Source organism: Metarhizium brunneum, chromosome 3, assembly GCF_013426205.1.
Source record: "Metarhizium brunneum chromosome 3, complete sequence".
Lineage (NCBI taxonomy): Eukaryota > Fungi > Ascomycota > Sordariomycetes > Hypocreales > Clavicipitaceae > Metarhizium > Metarhizium brunneum.
The window spans coordinates 4061672-4079405 of record NC_089424.1 but is presented as its reverse complement, the minus strand read 5'-3'; the positions used below and the strand labels follow the sequence as shown (position 1 = coordinate 4079405).

Genomic DNA, 17734 nt, shown 5'->3' with positions numbered 1-17734 from the left:
ACCAGTGCCTGTTATGGTAAGCCATAAATACCTTCTAGTTGTAGATGCCCTATATTTCACCCGTTGACAGTTGATCAGTGAAATCGATTCTCACATTGGTATCGGACTGGTACGATGGTTTTCAAGGCTATTAAAGTGCTTCTTGTAATCTAGCACACGTGCCGCCACGTACAGTCATCCTAAGGGAGTCCTGTTTTCGCATCAGGATGGTCTCTTCACTGGGATCCCACAGGATCCGAATATACTGTACGATGTAATCATTAATGCATCTAATGATACTTAGATGCCTGATCTTGCATGCTTGGTTTAGTTGCGGTGTCATCGACGGCTTCGGTCAATAAAACAGATGTCATGACAATGTTCAATCCTTAAATATGGGGTCATCCAACCACACGCGAATCTTGTCTATAGCAAACAAATCATGGCGCTTGTCTGACGTATGATAATCCTTCATCTCCCCCTCGATCCATCCCTTGGTCCCCCGGCTGGTTCCCAGTTTAGCACCCATCTCGCGGGCGGACCCGAAGTCGATTAGGACTGGCATGCCTTCCTTGTCCACCAGGATATTACCTGGGTTAAGATCGTTGTGGGCCCAGCCAAGAGAGTGGAGGTGGTCGATAGCCGATATAAGGGCCTGCATGAACGGTTCCTTGTCCACCGACCCAACCTTGTTTTTAAGATGGTCGTTTAACGTGTTAGAGTGGCGGTCAAGGACGAGGCCGGTGATGCGGCCACGACGGACTCTGCAGCCATGGTAGTGGATGATGTTGGGGTGAGGGTGTCGGGAGATAATCTCCATCACTTTGGCCTCCTCGAGCAGACCTTTGGAAATAAGGTCGAGGACGTTGTGCTCTTGGAAGATTTCGTACGTGGAAAGATTTGGGTGTTTAACGTAGGTGTTGGGTGGGAGTGTATCCGGCGCCTTGGTGAGTTCCACATGATAAGGCGCCCATTCTGGAAAGAGATCATTGTCGGAGACGGGAGCGAGAGCAGTTAAAAGTTGCGGAAAGATGATGTCGCTTTTGGTTTGATTCAACTTGCCAAAGTAGGCCTTGTCATCTGCATCGAACGCTGCAAAGCTTGTGTGTTGGAATTGGCCGGTTTCATCGTCGACTTCCTCATCGAAGAAGGCTAGGTCTTCCCACTTTGTAATTTGGAGTGCCACTATGACGGGGAAGCTCTCTTGGGGGTGAAGGTGTGGGCAGCGGTCTGATTATTGTGAAATGAGTTATCTCTTGCGCAGCGTTGTGCAAACATTGAAGCCCTTTTATTGGCTTAGATGGAACCAGCACCGTCCTGCAGGGCAACTCTGACCAGCTATTGATTCTTTCTTGGCCGATTATTCGTGGGGACACAGCCAAAGTAGGACATGGAAGAACGACTCCAAATCGTGGCGGCTCATGGAATATTACATGGAAGTCACGTTGCCATAAAGGCACGGGCCGAACCTTGAACCCGACGATACTTGCACAAGGGCTCAAGACCTAGCTTAAGGCCTTGGGCTTCCACGCTCGCTTGCTCACCGCTATTTGATATAAATAAGGGGCATCTGCCCTCGAGGCCTTGGGGAAAACCAAGACTCAAGTGATGGCACTTTCTCGAGACTACATACAGCTAAGTAGCAAGCCACGCCTGAAGATAGCTCCATGTCAAGGCTCCATCGGACATCAACGTCTCGGAAGGTGAGCCGTCGGCGTTGCGTTGGAAAGCGTAGCGCAGAATGGCCCCAATCTTGGCCACCCGCTCAGCCGTCTCGCGAATTTTGTATTGCCGCACATCATCCCTGACCTGCGAGGCAGACCAGAACTCGGTCCAGAAAGCCTCATGCAACCGCGAGCGGCATGCGTAGTCGTGCCACCCATGGCGATCCATGTATCCCGTCGTCAGAAACAGGCAGTCCAAGTCCATGCCGAAAGGCAGTATCGATGCAAGAGACCAATCGACAATACCCGTGATTTCGTAGGTGTCCTCATCAACCAAGATGTTCGTCCTAGAGAGATCACCATGCGTAAGAACTTGTGGATAATGCCGCGCAAAGAGAGCAGGGAGGCTGCGCTCCAATTCCCACCATGACGGGGTTTCGAAAATGGATAATGACGAGGATCGTACTAAAGCGAGTCTGCGTTGAATTCCATCTAGAGTCTCTGTTTGTGCTTCTGTGGTCGTATGCAGCGGCTTGGACAAACATCGAGCGAAATACCTAACAAATGTGAGCAATCGTGGCAGGCACTTCAGCGCCAACCTAGCAAACGGGCATCGCTGTTCTCCCTACCTGGCAAGGTGGCGACATGGAATGAAGCAAGTATGCCTGGCCTCGGCTACTTCACCCATCTCCACCTGACAAGTAAGAGCATCAAGACACGAGATTCCCTGCAGGTACGGCATGGTGTAGATGGTGAGTGGCGGATCTGCACCATCGACTATGCCAGCGTGAGATATCCGGGGCACGAGGTAGCCGTGGATGGCCTTTGCGAACTGGCACATGCTTTTGTCGAGGTTGGCTTCTGGCTCTCGGAAGGATACCACAACGTCTGGCTTCCCTGCACGGCGACCCGTGCAGACAACATTATAACTCATCGAGCCCGGCGTGTCAACAGCGCCAAGATTCGAAGCGCCCGAAATCAATTGATGGATTTCGCTATTTGATCGCACTGAAACTGGGTGGGATAGCGCCCTTCAAAAAAGCGGTCGACGGCCTGCTGAGCCCAGGGTATTCCAGCCATAGCTAGCGATTAAAAGCAGCCCACGCTTTAGGCTGATTCCGTTCTTGCGAGCATTTGAGTCGGAATATCTCCACATGTCGCCCAGAGTCATGATTAAGGCGGTCTGTCGTGGTGCTCGCCGCTGCTCGGACCAGCCAGGCCTCATCCCCAGGTGCCTGCAGGTGCACTTGATTGGCTATTGTCGCCGACAGTGAATTGTATCAATTTAAAGTGAGAGTTATTTGAGGAGTGAGCACTCCATTGAGAGCTGGTCCCGTGCAGTGTTTTATACACAAAATGAGCCATTTGTCAGTTTAGGCAGCTGCCGTTGTTGATATGAATGTCTTAATTTTCCGTGAGCTGTGATTCAGGGTAGGTCGGTTGGTGGGTTTGCTGAGTCAAACAAAGCGGACGGTTGCTATATTCTCGACGCCCGCAAATATGCTTATACGAAAAAAAGTGACACTTCACGGCCCAGTTACTCGTCATCTCTCCTGCGCCAGTCAGTGGATGCTGCGGCCCTATTCGAAGGCGCCGTGTTTCCTGAACGGGAACCATCGTACACACTCCGACCGTATCTGACACCCGTGTCGGGATTTGCCAGCTTGTTCGGTATGCCACCGGCCACCGAAACCTTCAGCCTGCCCCCCGGAATGGTCCTGGTGTGTAGGGCCTTCTTCGCTGCGTTCGCCTGCTCCCTGGTTTCGAAGTCGACGAAGCAGTAGTGGTGGTTGCCTGGCATGAATCTCGTCCTTTCATACGGCGTGATTCGTTTGCCAATCGCCGTCCTAGTATATACCTGGCAATTAGTAAAGGCACGATGCAGTATAAGAATGAGAGGTTTCCACACACGGGGTGAAGTCGGAGAAGAGCTCCGTGATTTCTCGGTTGTGTTGAGCTTGGTCAACCATCTTCCCCAACCCGCCGACGTAGAGCCTCCGCCCCTCGAGGCTCTCTACCATGTTTTCAAAATGATCCACTGCCCAGTAGGGACCCTGTTCGGCGCCCTTGGTGTCGAATCGCCCAGTGGCAATCCCGCCATCGCTGGATTGGGTGCTCCAATCGCCCCATCGCCGGGAAGAAGAGTCGGCCTCGTGGTTCCCGCCTCGATCGCGCTGCTTCTTGGGGTCGCAGGGGCCGACCTTGATAGGCCGTCCGCTGATGGTTGCGCTCAAGGAGGCAAGGGCATGGCCGGCAGTGTCGCGGTCGGGGAAGTCGACGAAGCAGTAGCCGGGGTTTCGCCCACTGACGGGGTCTATGGATATATGGATCTTTTGAAAATGGTCGAAGCCATTGGCGGCGAGCAATTCCTCAATGTCGTAGGGTTTGGCCGTATACGGGAGGTTACCTACACCCAAAAGTCAGCGTTATCGAAGCGCAGCAGAATCGAGGGTCGAACCCAGGTAGATGCGTGCGGCCAAGGCGTCTGGCTGGCTCTGCTGGGCTTGTTCCATGACTGGTTAAATTTACCGCGCAGGAATTATGCTGCCGTTCAATATTCTCTTGCAGAATCTCGTAGATGAAGTTGTCGAATCGAAACTCGAGACTTTGGAGGCGTACGTTCCTGTGGCGCGCAAACTCTTTCCTCAAATTTACGATCACATGCAGCGCCAACGTTGAATCTCCGCGTTGCAAGGCTTTGCTCTACCCTTTTAGCAATAGATTCTCCCGTAGCAGTACCCGACATCTTTCGCAATAAATGCGCAAGATCTCGCGCTGCAGACGAATTCGAAATGAAGAAGCAAGGGAGGCTCAACAAAGCATGCCAGCGTCATAGCCAAAAATGGTCTTTGACCTTCATGAATGGCAGAAATGTATTACTCGTCTTCAGAATTGGAATGAACTAGCAAGTAACGCAATGGCTCACAATATGTAGGAGCCAAGTTCCTCAGTTCAGCAAGAATTTGTATACTGACCTGTTACTTCTTTACAGAGCCAGCGTAAGACATTCGATGCACATGACATATTGTAGACAGGTTTCTGTGCAAAATACAGCAACAATAATCGACTATAGCCACAACGGATTCCAGAATCTTCATTGCCTGTCCTAGCCGAATGCACTAGTTGCCGTTGCTTCATGCCCCTGCCATCTGCAATCTTTTTTGGACAGGGGGGATGGGTTTTTTCGATCTGTCATGGGAAGAAGTCGTAAGTAACTCCTTGTTTATATTATTAAGATATCAATCTTGTCTTTCTTAATACCTCAATGCTCGTGTAAACAACTCCATCAGGTACAGCCTAGTCACGTCAAGTCTATGTGCCTGGCGGTGGCTAAACCAGAGAACCGTGACAGACCAAAAGAAACACCGTGTAAACACACATCATAATACATGAGTTGTGGTAAACCATAAATAGAGTATTAGAGCGATTACTGCCAGAAATTGCAATACATTCTGTGAAAAGCAAGCTTATGATGTTCTGGCCTGAGAACGTCACGGGATCTAAATAATTATAGCGTTCGGATCTTCAGAGAGAAATACAAGTCATCAACATAGCCGAGAGCTTGGGATTTCCTGACCAAGTACAACACTAGGCCTGTTTCCCCAGGTGGTACTAGGAATCAAGAACTCATTTATGTTGGATGATACATCTTCACGAATCTGCTAAAGACAGTTCACTGCCACATTCAAACGTCGAAAGCGAGAAAAACACTAGTATAAAGTGGGCAACAGCCAGAACTCAATTTTCAAGTCTATAGTAACAAGAGAGGAGAAGTGAATGTACACGGAGACAATGAGGCTAGTTTTCAGCAGAAGGAAGAGGCTTAGCCAAGCCAAGTCGCTCTAAAGTGCTAGGGAACGTCTTGGGGTCAGTAGAGTTGGCATCCACAATATTTGTCTTGGGCGTCTCGTCAACAAGGAGGCGAATCAGATCCGGTCGCATATAGTGCCCGCCCTGTTTATTCAACTTTGTGTTAGCATTTCTTACGACACATGAATCATTAGTTTCAACATACAAAGTCGGCAATCTTCTTGGTCAGCAGATTCTCGTCCAAGTCAATGTCGACAATGACGAGTCCGTCAAAGGTCTTGGCCGGGTCGTCAACGGCGCGGAATCCGTCTGGACGATAGACTCTGGAGTAGCCGTTTCCAATAATATCAGCTTCCCCGTCGAGGGCAGCCTCGTCGTTTTGCAGCCGAACGGGAAGTCCGAGACGGGCTCCCTCGCGCGTGACAACCTGGGTTGGGGCTAGAGTCCAGGCGCCAGTCTCGTATGCGTACGCGGGTGTAACGTGGTCGGATTGGATTTCGGACGCGTTCGTGTATGGATCGGGGTACTTGATGGCCGAGCCGGGGCCGTACACGGGCCATGCGGCTACGTGGATTTCCTCATGTTTGCTGGCGTTGAGTGCCTTGAGGAAGGGGTTCATCTACGCTTGTCAGCATGCTTGTCTGGGTGGGCATACGGGCACGCGTACATTTTCCCAGCAGTTCAAGTGGCCGAGATTGCCAATTTCAGTCTCGACTACGGCGTGAAGAGAGTCACCGCTTCCCTCGCCAAATACAAGCTTCTCGACATGGGTGGGCTTGATCTTGCGACGGTGGTTGATGACGGTTCCGGTTGGATCAATGATGATCTGCGCCATGTACATGGTATGGCCGTCGAGCTCGGAATAACCCAACGAGACGTAGATCTTAGCGGCCTTGGCAGCCTCGCGAATTCGTCGCATTTCGTCCGAGTCGGGCCGCATGCTGTTCTGGTGAAACTTCTTGAGGAGGGGCAGCGAATCTTGGTAGTTCACACGCCACAGCCAATAGGGAAATCTTGATTTGAATATTAGCTTAAGTACTTGCCATGTCAGGAGTTATTTCGGGGAAAATATCTACCCAGGAATCCCTACAACTTGTTAGCATTGCACAGGAGGGATTGTTGTATGGGCAACTTACAAACTTCGGGAAAGGCAATAAGCTTGCAATCCTTCTCGCCAGCTTCGAGGATCAAGTCAACAGTCTTCTTGACTGCTTTCTCAAGGTTGAGCCATCCAGGCTCAGCTTGCACACAAGCAGCCTTGTACTGACGAATAGTAGCAACCATGTTGATAGATGTTGGAGGGTAAATGGACTGGTGTAAGTCCAAATATCGAGAAGTAGATGGTGATTGTCAATGAAGTGATGGAAGTGATGAAACTGTGATGATGGGAAAAGCCAAATAGGAGTCTCGAGAGGTGCTTATAAGCTTCTGCAAGTCTCCCATCTAGAAGTCATACATGGATCGGGTGACATGGAATCACGAAGATCCGGACGGGCTCTCGGCATGCGGTCTTCCCTCGGCGTCTGGATCTCGGTGTCTGAACGCTGCATGACGAAGTCATTATTTCCCGACTCGACATATTGGACCCCAATCTGGGGGTACATCGCGTCATCGGTTCGACGAATCACACATGGTTGTGAGTCAATATTTATGGGGGCCGAGATCGCGACCTTCCGGGCCGGGCCTGTTGCGGATGGCTTGATCAAGTCCAGAGTCTATCCGGGATAACCTCAGGCACCATGGACGCATGGAGAAGCTTGAAATCATGCCACTTTAATTGTCCCGGAACGTGGTCAGCAACAACCCAGATTCCACATTATGTGGATGTCGCCGGTAAATCTCTGGAACGGCAATAGAAAGCTGGGATGAGCCCCGGATGCGACAGGTTAGCGCAGATGACGAATATTGGGTTGCATGCAGGTATGCAATGAAGACAGAGGTGCACAAGCAAATGTCGTGACAATATTGAGCGCCTCTAAAAAATAAAAGTGACACGTAGTAGAGCATTGCAGCTACACATGCATGTACCGAGACGACATCTGCAGTGTTTACACATCCGTTCTCCGACAGTAGCGATGTAGCATTCATCATTGACGATACTACCGACCCATCCATGAATCAGCATCTCGACGAAGGGCACCAATATGCAGATGAAGAAGAATCACGAGGCCACAAAACGGCCCACCCAGGAGACCCGACTGTTTAACAAACCCACTGGTGCCCATGTTCCCAACAAAAGAATAAAAGCGCATGGCTGTGCAGGAGATGGCCTACCCCCGAGGGTGTGTTTGAGATTATATTTTACGCCGCTTCACTAACGAGGCGATTTCTTTTCCTCTGTGTGGCAATCTCATCCAAGTTCCGTTGCCGCATGTGAGGTAGACAGCCACGTATATGGAAAGCATTGCAGTCATTCTAGCCATAAATGCACCGAAAAAACTAATAGTTATAAGATTCAACCACATAGACATGCTACTACCCTATGCAGTAGGCTCATGTGAGCGTCCAGTGTGACACAGGGTGGCTACGTTCGGGCCTGTGAGCATACATCTACACACCCTTCTGCATACTTTGGATTCCTAGCTGTCTTGATTCATCCAAACTTGGCGCTGATTCCAGCCGGCGGAAAAGCACCATGGCGTGGGTCAACCCGAGCCAGCCTGGTTGACGGCGCCGGGGCAATAATTCGGCATGTCAACTTTTCATCGTTGAAAAACAGGGATCATCCGTGAGCTACAGCCTGAAACACATCAGAGGGCCAATGGCGATATGACCTACTAAACCAATGATCCATAAATCACTTGAAAACGTTGTGCTAGTGGCGAACTGGAGGAATGCCAATCATCTGTTGAGTACTCCAGAAGACACTGCCATCCGAATCCCAACACGAAGAATCTCCTTGCTAATTTAGACTTCCGGGATAACGCCGAGTAGAGCCTTGGTGGCGACTGAGCAATCCGGGGGTCGGAGATGTCGTGGGAATTCAGGCAGATGGTGAGGTTTGTCGTCTTCTCTTTGGTTAATACGGCACTTCGGATCTTCGCAAGCACGCCTACGCCGTTATAACCGGTTAATTCACCAAAAGGGCCACCGTATCAACACTTGAAGAAGCGGTAAGCCACCCCAATACTATTACCTTGATGGATATTGCTGGACCAAGCGCGGCAATGAGGTCAATTGATCCCTGCTTTGCCCCTGATATTGACACAGGATGTGCCCAACGTATTTGTTCGCGCAGAAGGATCATGTGCTAGGCCCATCTTGCCGTGGCGCAGGCGTAGGTTCTTGACACTTGACACTATTACCAGACGCGGTGGTGGACTCTTCGTAGTAACAATGGATATTCCAAAATTCTCGCCTGAAACACCAGGCAGGTAGGTCTCATGTTCGAATATATTCGCTCATCAAATTCTGTTGAGGCCCAGAGCTCGTTGTCTGGCGACAAGCCCCTTTTTCTTCATTGATGCCAAAGCTGACTCAACTTTTCTGACAGAAAAGAAAAACGAACCGCCAATTGTCTGTGATCCCTACGGCCCTCGAACAAATAAAGCATTCAGAACCGTCTCTCTCACCTCTAGGCCATGAAGCCGCCCGGCGGGTTATACATGGTGCAATGATGACATCTGATGTCCTCGTCTACCTATTGGGGCTCATGCAACGCAGTCTGTTTGACCGAGCGGCAGACGGTTCTGAAAATAGAAAACCTGGTGGACATGGCATTGACTGTCACTGACGACGATGTCAAGGACTCACCCCCAGCGTTTCAACAACGCAGTCCACGGCCGTCACAGATTCTACAACCAAGGGCTGGAAAGTTGCCGGCACAATTTCAGGGGTCAAAGGAATGAGTGAACACAGCAACGTCGGCTTCGAGCTGGGATTTTATTATGGCGAACAGTACATCAAATCAACTGCAGTAAAATCACAGCTTACACATACCGCACCCTGCCAGCAGAATAATAGATGCACCACCGATACTGTCACCGGTTTGACATTGAACGAGATGGGCGTTGCGGAAGAAGTGTGTAATTGGGAAGAATGGGGCCCTGGGGGAAACCTGCTTGTGGTATACTTGAACTTGGTAGAAGACCAGACATGGCTGACTTTGTATTTCTCTCATCAGTTTTCCTCAATCTCACCCTGAACCAGCTTGCGAAAGACGAAACATTGTCCAGCGCTTCCGTGATGCGACCTGCGAGCGGCCAAATTAGGGGGCATTCAGAAAAGCGTTTTGCTGGCATGAAAACGTCCCCCTGGACATGATCGGCTCGCGAACAATGATACCGGCCCATGTTGCGGCCGTTGCTGGCACAATTTTGAAACTCCGCAACACAACGATTGGGCGTTAGAAGGTGAAATATCGACAGGCAGTCATCCATCTACAAATGGATTTCAATGCTGTACTAATATAACAAGAAGATACAATTGCAATTTCTTGAGAAATCATGCCACAAGTCAACTGACTTGTCAAAACTAATTACACCAAGAGGTTTCTTCAACCTCTTACATTGACCACGGACATGCGATCAAGCTGGCAGGCACTCCAAGAGCCGAGCTTTATCCCTCTCCAACGATTCCTTCAACGTGGTAAACGGAATGCCAAACTTGGACGCGACGTCTTTCGCGGCAGCGACTTTTCCACTAAAATCTGCCACGTTCGCATACAGTTGAAATCGCTGACCAAATACCGTGGGCTTAATTTGCTCCTGTTCCTCAGGCGTTCGCTTTCTCAGCCCGACCTGTCTACCACTAACCTTGACAAGAATATCATGTGCCTCTTGAATGGAAAGTGCCTCGCTACCAAGGTCAATCTCCTGACCACCATAGGTATCCGGATCCCGCAAGGCTGCCGCAGCAAACCGCCCAACGTCGTTTGCATCCGTAAACGGCGCCTTTACACCGTTATCAAACGCGTGGTCTAGCTCTCCGTGCGTAGGTAGTCTAGGGTAATTCTGAGTCGCCCCCGGCATCAGAAAGTCCTGATGAAGAATCGCCGGTCGAAGAATAGTGTAGGCTCGGAAACCGGCCCGACGAACGGTATCCTCCACCTCTGCCTTGGAAACAAAATACTCGCGTAGTTGGCATTCGTCCGTCTTTTCGTGATCCCACGAGGCCCTGTCACCAACGGTGAAGGTTGTGGACGCAACAAGAGTTTCAACTCCCGCTTTCCTGCATGCGTCTACAATGGTCTTGGCCTGGAGAGCTTCCAGGCCGGGGATGGGAAAGGTATTTAGAAATGCTGCCGTGCAACCTTGGGCTGCTTGGTAGATTTCATCAAAGTTCCTGCTTTCGCCTTGGAAGAGAGTTACGCCGGGGTTCTTGAGGATAGGGGGGACTTTTTGAAGGTCGCGGACGACGGCGTGGACTTTGACGGATGCTGCGAGGAGGTGCTTGATAACCCATTTGCCTTGCTCACCTGTGGCCTGCGTAACAAGGTAGGTAGCCATGTTTAGTATAGTGTAAGGGTAGCTGGTATGCTGTGAATCTCAGATGGATGAGTGGGAAAACAAATTCTGATGATGAGCTTGTGTAAGAACTGTTGCTATTGGGGTTGGTAGTTGCATGTTTATATACGTAAAAGCAGACCACGGCTGCTACTAACCACGGCTCAAGTGCCCATGTCCCTCTTGATTTCTAATGCATTACGCGTTCAGTAAATCGTTGGGCCGGTGTTGCACTTTTGACATGTAGAGGGCGAGCCGCGACCGCGAGGTTCCAGGTTCCCGAGAAAGCTACATACATAACTTCGCTGGGAATAGATGCAATCGACTCATGGGCTCGACAAAAGTTGCTTCTGGTGGGTCCCTTGACAACCTGTGGCGCTGCAGGAATAACGCCATTGGAAGATCCGTCTTCAAATAACATTGAAGCCAACCATCAATTCCCACACTGGTAGCCGGCGTTCCCCGGATCATGCGGAGAAAGAGGCTTGAAATGCTAAACAGGCTGACAAATAACGTCACGCCTTGATGGCAAGACTTGCGTATGTGGGTCTCGTGAGAGAAGTACACTCATTGCCTCTTTTTTATCGTCATGTCGGTGTGTTTAGGATTCCAACTTCCTTCGCAACCTGGTGTGAGCTGCCGAGCCGACCGCCACCATGGGGTCTCGCAAAAGCTGTTGGACATGCAAAGGTAAGTGATTTGTGACATCAAGGTGGGAACGTCTCCCCGCTCACCCTTGCTTAGATCGAAGGATCCGATGTGATGGCGGCTTTCCCAAGTGCCAGAAGTGTATTGGAGCTCGGCGATGCTGTCAGGGATATGGGATGCGCCTATCGTGGCCCAGAGACGACGACAAAAGACGCGTTACTTCGTCTAGTCCGCTGTCGGCCCTGATATCTCGAAACCAGAAGACCGACTTCTCATTTATCAACACAACTTGGTCGGATATGGAACTGTATCATCATCAAGAATCATTCCTCGACCCCATTCCACGCCTTTCCAACTTGTGGAAGCTACCGCAACTAAGCGCCAGTAATATGCAATTATTGAACTACTGTAAGCGCAAAAAGGTGCAATGGGAGGAATGATGTTGCGGAGTAAGCTAATGTTGAACGTCTTAGTTCACGACTCTGCTCACCTCTCGTTGGTCACATTCGATGCTGACCTGTCACAAATGAGAGATGTACTTCTCAGAATGGCTCTGGAAAATGATACGCTCTCCGGATATGCTGCCTTCTACGCGCTGCTGGCCTTTGCTTCATTTCACCACAGTGGCTTGAATCAACAGACCATGAGGCTGAAGATATCGGCGCTCCATTTCCTAGCTGCTTCAGCAAAGGAAGAAACACGAACTTGGACACAAGCAGCGCGACAAGTGGCTGCCTCAATGCTTCTTGGAACTCTTGATGTGGGTGTGAGGTTTCACTGGAATAAAGTTGAAGCCAGTGCTAACGCGCCGATGTAGATTATGCTGCCAAGTGCAAGTTCAGGCGAGTGGCTCTGGTATACACGAGGAGCCATGGATATCGTCCAAACTACTTGTCTCAAATATCAATGGCACGAAAGCGACATTGGCCGCCTGCTTGATTGGGTCTACTACCATGATACACTCTCCCGATTTCCCTTGCGCCACTGGCAGTACAAGTCTTTGGCCCGTGAGGTCTCTGAAACGAAGGACTTTCATTTCCGCGTCACTACATTTTCGGCTTTGACAAAATACAGGCCGGTACGATCAAAACTACACGTCTGCCCCAGCGGACCAGACGCAATCAGTATTTGCTAATACTCTTCCACAGGCACAGTCTAGTCCGAATCCAACGTATGCCATATTAAACTTATTATCTGAGGCATGCAACGCATTAATTGATCCACGAGATCCTGCAAGTCGGAGCGGGGAGTACCGCGACAGTCTAGACCTCCTCAAGAGGAGAATCGGTAACGTCCATCTCAGGCGGGACTCGTCCAGTTTGAGTCCTCAGGAGACGCTCGGAGTAGAGGTATGGCAGACGGCGACACAAGTCTATCTAGCACGAGCTTCACAGAGCCCCGGTGAAGAGCCTGCGAATCTGGAATCTTTGATAGACATGGCATTCGAAGGGCCTATCCGAACCTGTGCCTGCCCTCACTTCTTTCCCTTGTTTATTCTGGCCTGTGAGGCACAATCAGACGATCGAAGAGCGTCGATCCTTAGTTTGATTGGCAGGACTGAAGATATTCCGGGCCTGAGAAGTAAAGTATGGCTGAGACATATGATTCGGTCGATCTGGGTGCACCAGGATCTGCATGCGGATGGCGACCTGCTGGTGAACTATGTCGGCGCCATGAGAGCTGTGATCAACATGAACGACACGATCCCTTCATTTGTCTAGAATGGTCTTTTGACAAGCTGATTTCAGTGGGACTGATACATTCGTGGCTCTGAACATCTGGTCCGGGGACAGCTGATTTACGAGCTTCTCGATCTGACCGTATCGCCCTCTTGAGATCCATGGCGGTTTGCAATACGCCTCCGACTACCCTATATCTGAGTCGTTCCACCACCTACGCGCCGCTAGAAAGTATTTTTTGCGAGATATCTAACGATCTACTCGTCCTGAGGTCCGACAATATCCAACTGGGAGATATAGCAAGGGGGTCCGTGGCCTTTTGATATGATCGATGGTTTCGTTGGTTCTAAAACATTGAAGGCATATGTCAGATGGCTGCATCCAATACTTCATAAAGCATTCTGTCATTCAGAAGTAAGCCGTTGTCAGTCAGTCCTATGCTAAGGCGATCCTTGTTATACTATTTCGGTGAAACTTCGCAGTACCACTTGTGGTGATGCTTAAGGTAACGCCTTTGTTAATAGATTGGATTGTTATTTAGCTGATTTCTAATCAAGGCTCACTGAAAAGCCCGTCAAATGCTTCCATATTGTTACAAGGGCTTCGTCTTTACCCCCACCGGTGCCAGCCATACTTGACCACCCTGGTGATAGTGAGCCCATTAGGGGCTGCGCGATGTCATGGTTGAGAACATGATATTGGGCGCTTATTTTTAAAAATTCAAGGCAAACATGCTTTCCTCTTGTGTGCTCCTCTTGTTGAACCCGTCCTAGTCAGTAACCTAGCCACTCGTGTTGAGGCATCGTATTCGGTGGATCAGACTCCGTCATCCAGGGGCGCAGCAATTAAATACTACCCTAGAACAACAATCACCAACACGCATTTCATTTTTTAGCGTTTTATTGCCTAAGGATTGACATGACTAGCCGTGGCACAGCCAGGTATACTACTTGGTTTTAACGTCGCCTTGTGGAGCATGTTGATCGGAACAAGCCTCAACCAAGGGTTTGGTGATGTTTATATTTAGATGTGTGATTGCACATATAAAGTCCGTAACTCGTCTAGCTGGAGACGTTCAATAGCAGGATCATATCGCATTTCATAACCTTCGGCTGTTCTTACTTTGCACATGTGTCTCATCTTACCATGAAACTCTTGCCTTTTCTGTTCTCTATCCTGGCTGCGCCAATTACAGATGCGACTCCAGTAAACGAGGGTCAAGTGTCTCAACCGGCGCTCGATCATAGGACAGCCAATGCATCAGAAGACGGGTTTAAATATCTAAACTTCAAAACTCGAAGTAAGGGACCTTGGATGGATTTCATAAGAAAGAAAGCTAACTCGGCTCAATTGTAGAATATCTCGTCGATGGAAAGTCTATTCCCGAGGTCAAGTTTGATGTTGGAGAGTCTTATGCCGGCCTCCTCCCCATATCCCCGTCATCCAACTCGAGTTTATTTTTCTGGTTTTTTCCGACGAGCAACCCGAAAGCTTCCGATGAGGTACGCCTTGAGTCTATTGTTGAACTGCCAAGGCACTGGGAGGACATATCTCTGGCCTAATTGTTTGTATACTCGGGCACAGCTTGGCTTACACATCCAACAGATTACAATATGGCTGAACGGCGGGCCGGGAGACAGCTCGTTAAACGGCATGCTTCTTGCCACTGGCCCTTTCCTCTGGCGACCCGGAACCGACAGGCCGATCCCGAATCCATACGCATGGAACAACTTGACCAATGTAGTCTACATAGACCAACCCGCCGGAACTGGATACTCGCCAGGCTCGGGGACAGTCGGAAATGTCATCGATATCGCAGAGCAATTCACTTCGTTGTTCAAGAACTTCGCGACGACTTTTGGGCTCGAACGTCGAAAAGTGTACATCACGGGCGAAAGTTATGCAGGCCACATGATCCCTTACATCGCGTCGCGGATGCTTGATGAGAAGAACAATACCTACTCGAACGTCAAGGGTGTACAGATTGTTGACGGCGTGATCAACTCATTCTCGGTGATACAACAAGGTAGGTCGCCTAAGAAAACAAGACACATTGCCCCAGAGCACCAACTTTAAATATGCGTGTGGGATTTCAAATTCTAGGCTAATTTTGTAAATGGATTAGCTCCGGTTGTGGCAGCGGTAAAGCATTTCAACCATGTCATGAACCTCAACGACACGTTCATTTCCGACATCAATACGAGGTCCGAACAATGCGGCTACAACAAATTTCTGTCAGAGGTCCTGACATATCCCCCGTCGAAAAAGGTATTTGCCACACCGGACAAGGATCAGCCAGGCTGCAGTATCTGGAGCGACATTTTGACAGCTGCGTTCAAAGTCAACCCTTGCTTCAACACCTACCACTTGACTGATAAGTGTCCAACTCCAGAGAGTGTCATGGACGACGGGCCCAACAGTTATTTCAACAGGGAGGACGTAAAGAAGGTGCTCCATGTACCGCCAAAAACCGAGTATAAAGCTCACGGTGGCTTTGCCTGGAGCGGATTCCCCGGCCCCGACGGGCTTGCACCGCGACCCAGCGCCTTGGGCCCGTTGCCGCGTGTCATTGAGATGACCAACAACACTATTATTGCCCATGGCTTGCAGGACTTTCTGCTCTTGGCCAACGGGAGCTTGGCCACCATTCAGAACATGACCTGGAACGGATACCAAGGGTTCCAGAAAGCGCCTACTGAACCGTTGGTCGTCCCGTACAGGCATCAACGGCGAGAACTGGATTACAGAAAAGAGTCCGCTATGGAAACTGGTGTTCGTGTAGAGGGGAACGCTCACACAGAGCGTGGACTGACCTTTGTATCCATCGACACAGCTGGCCATGGTATGTGCTTTTATTTCCCCCTATTCTTGTCAATAATCCAAACCCTCATCTCACACTTCTCCTTAAGCAATGCCACAATACACCCCAGGTGCTGCGTATAGGCAGCTTGAGTTTCTCCTAGGACGCATCGAGAACCTCCAGCAGGAGTGATTTAGTTGGACAAGTGGCTTGCCGATTAGTTGCCAACGGGTAGCAGTCGCCAAGCTAGGCAGTCTCTTGAATTCCTTTCAAAAAAAAGAATCTTGTTGAAAGAAATACTTCATCTCTACCTTGTTCTTGTTAAAAAAAGATTGAGCAGCAAACCGGGAGCGTCGGGATTGGGCTCCTTTGCTCGCTCACTACCGTCGTCTTGCAACCACCAAAATATGGCATGGATGGTGAGCTGTTCATCCAATGCTGTCTCATCGCGGCACAAAAGAACAATACTCATCGGGTCAGAGATAGAGGCATTTTTCTACTATTAAGCCCCTTGTACAATAGTCCCGTCGCAAGGGTTTCACTATGAATAAAAAAAATTGCACCGACGCCAGTCGGATAAATCCAACACAGAGTGGTGAGAACTATGCCGACGAGGCGATTGACGCACAAACATCGGCCGCTTCACTCAGAGGTCATGTTGTGCCATTGTACTCAATCTCGACGTGTGACGAGTCTCGTAGATTCTAGTAGTTCTGCTGCGCCATCTCGCACGACGGCATCTGTAGCACCCCGTCGTGCCGAGCCCAAAGCTACATACTCATTAGCGATGGAAATTCGGTACCACACAGTATTCATGGGAAAATGCTGACCAATTTCAAGAGTTTAACCAGGCGTGTCAGGAACTGCTGAAGAATTGGAAAAATGCGCCCCCGGCCCTCGTGATTCACAGCGAGAAGGACTATTGGTGTCTGATCACAGAGGGTCTGGCGAAGTTCAACACTTTGGAGGTGTTACATGGAAAAAGCCCAACAGATCGTGAAGCCCCTTTATTGTACTTAAAATACTATGGCTTCGCCGATACAGGACTTGTTAATTACACCAGACGGCTTAAACACGTGCCCGGGTAAGAGCCCTAGGCCCGGGCATTCCTTTTATGTATATAAGGCGGTCACCCTTCTCTTCCTCTCTCGCAGCAACTCAAGACCTTAGAGACCCTTCGAGATTATTATTGAATTGAGCCCTTTTGCACCAAGCCTTCTACATCGAACCCTTGTCACAGCGGGAGCTAGTGGTACCCAGCCGACTCTTGTCATCTTCTGATGAACCAAGACTGGTTTCACACTATAAATGATTTCGTCCATTTTGGGTCTTGGACCATGGTGACAACCAGGCTGTTGGAATCCCTTTCCATGGAAGCAGCGAGGAGTGCCCTGTCGAAAGTGGTCGGTAAGAATTGGGTTGACTTTATAATACGAGACAGGGGGGTCTTATGAGTGGCATATCCAAATACCGCACCAGTAGCACGACACTCCATGTGCGCTCCAGGACGACAATATTAAAAAGCACAGAGTTGTGGTGGGATCTCAGACACTTCATGGCCACTTCTCGACGTTTAATTTGGCGCATCTTGCGGCAAGGGCTTGATAGCGCTTGCAGCGTAATGAGCCGTGCAATTCAAAGATAATCTGGTAGCATGTCACAGCTCCTTGTTTTTCCAAGAGGAAAGAAGGGACGAGTGACCACTACATA

General features: G+C 49.8%; 6 protein-coding genes across 6 annotated transcripts; 2 read left to right on the top strand and 4 right to left on the bottom strand.

Moving 5' to 3' along the window:
• Window positions 1-361: 361 nt before the first annotated feature.
• G6M90_00g064890 (uncharacterized protein) lies at window positions 362-2577 on the bottom strand (the record flags this gene model as incomplete). Its single annotated transcript, XM_014684569.2, has 4 exons — window positions 362-1209; window positions 1449-1525; window positions 1667-2200; window positions 2273-2577. The coding sequence occupies 4 exons, from the start codon at window positions 2575-2577 to the stop codon at window positions 362-364; spliced, it is 1764 nt and encodes a 587-aa protein (XP_014540055.2).
• Window positions 2578-3180: 603 nt separating this feature from the next.
• Window positions 3181-4156, bottom strand: G6M90_00g064880 (uncharacterized protein; the record flags this gene model as incomplete). Its single annotated transcript, XM_014684570.1, has 3 exons — window positions 3181-3490; window positions 3555-4050; window positions 4102-4156. The coding sequence occupies 3 exons, from the start codon at window positions 4154-4156 to the stop codon at window positions 3181-3183; spliced, it is 861 nt and encodes a 286-aa protein (XP_014540056.1).
• Window positions 4157-5441: 1285 nt separating this feature from the next.
• Cht (Cyanide hydratase) lies at window positions 5442-6737 on the bottom strand (the record flags this gene model as incomplete). Its single annotated transcript, XM_014684571.1, has 5 exons — window positions 5442-5597; window positions 5659-6072; window positions 6121-6466; window positions 6530-6539; window positions 6590-6737. 5 exons carry the CDS (start codon window positions 6735-6737, stop codon window positions 5442-5444), a joined length of 1074 nt encoding a protein of 357 aa, XP_014540057.1.
• Window positions 6738-9979: 3242 nt separating this feature from the next.
• On the bottom strand, window positions 9980-10900 carry G6M90_00g064860 (uncharacterized protein; the record flags this gene model as incomplete). Its single annotated transcript, XM_014684572.1, has 1 exon — window positions 9980-10900. One exon carries the CDS (start codon window positions 10898-10900, stop codon window positions 9980-9982), a length of 921 nt encoding a protein of 306 aa, XP_014540058.1.
• Window positions 10901-11553: 653 nt separating this feature from the next.
• On the top strand, window positions 11554-13266 carry G6M90_00g064850 (uncharacterized protein; the record flags this gene model as incomplete). Its single annotated transcript, XM_014684573.1, has 5 exons — window positions 11554-11587; window positions 11642-11953; window positions 12019-12305; window positions 12363-12623; window positions 12694-13266. The coding sequence occupies 5 exons, from the start codon at window positions 11554-11556 to the stop codon at window positions 13264-13266; spliced, it is 1467 nt and encodes a 488-aa protein (XP_014540059.1).
• Window positions 13267-14370: 1104 nt separating this feature from the next.
• cpdS (Carboxypeptidase cpdS) lies at window positions 14371-16216 on the top strand (the record flags this gene model as incomplete). The annotated part of the gene is made up of 5 exons (XM_066130787.1): window positions 14371-14524; window positions 14581-14726; window positions 14830-15250; window positions 15350-16066; window positions 16134-16216. The coding sequence occupies 5 exons, from the start codon at window positions 14371-14373 to the stop codon at window positions 16214-16216; spliced, it is 1521 nt and encodes a 506-aa protein (XP_065986934.1).
• Between the last annotated feature and the right edge of the window lie 1518 nt (window positions 16217-17734).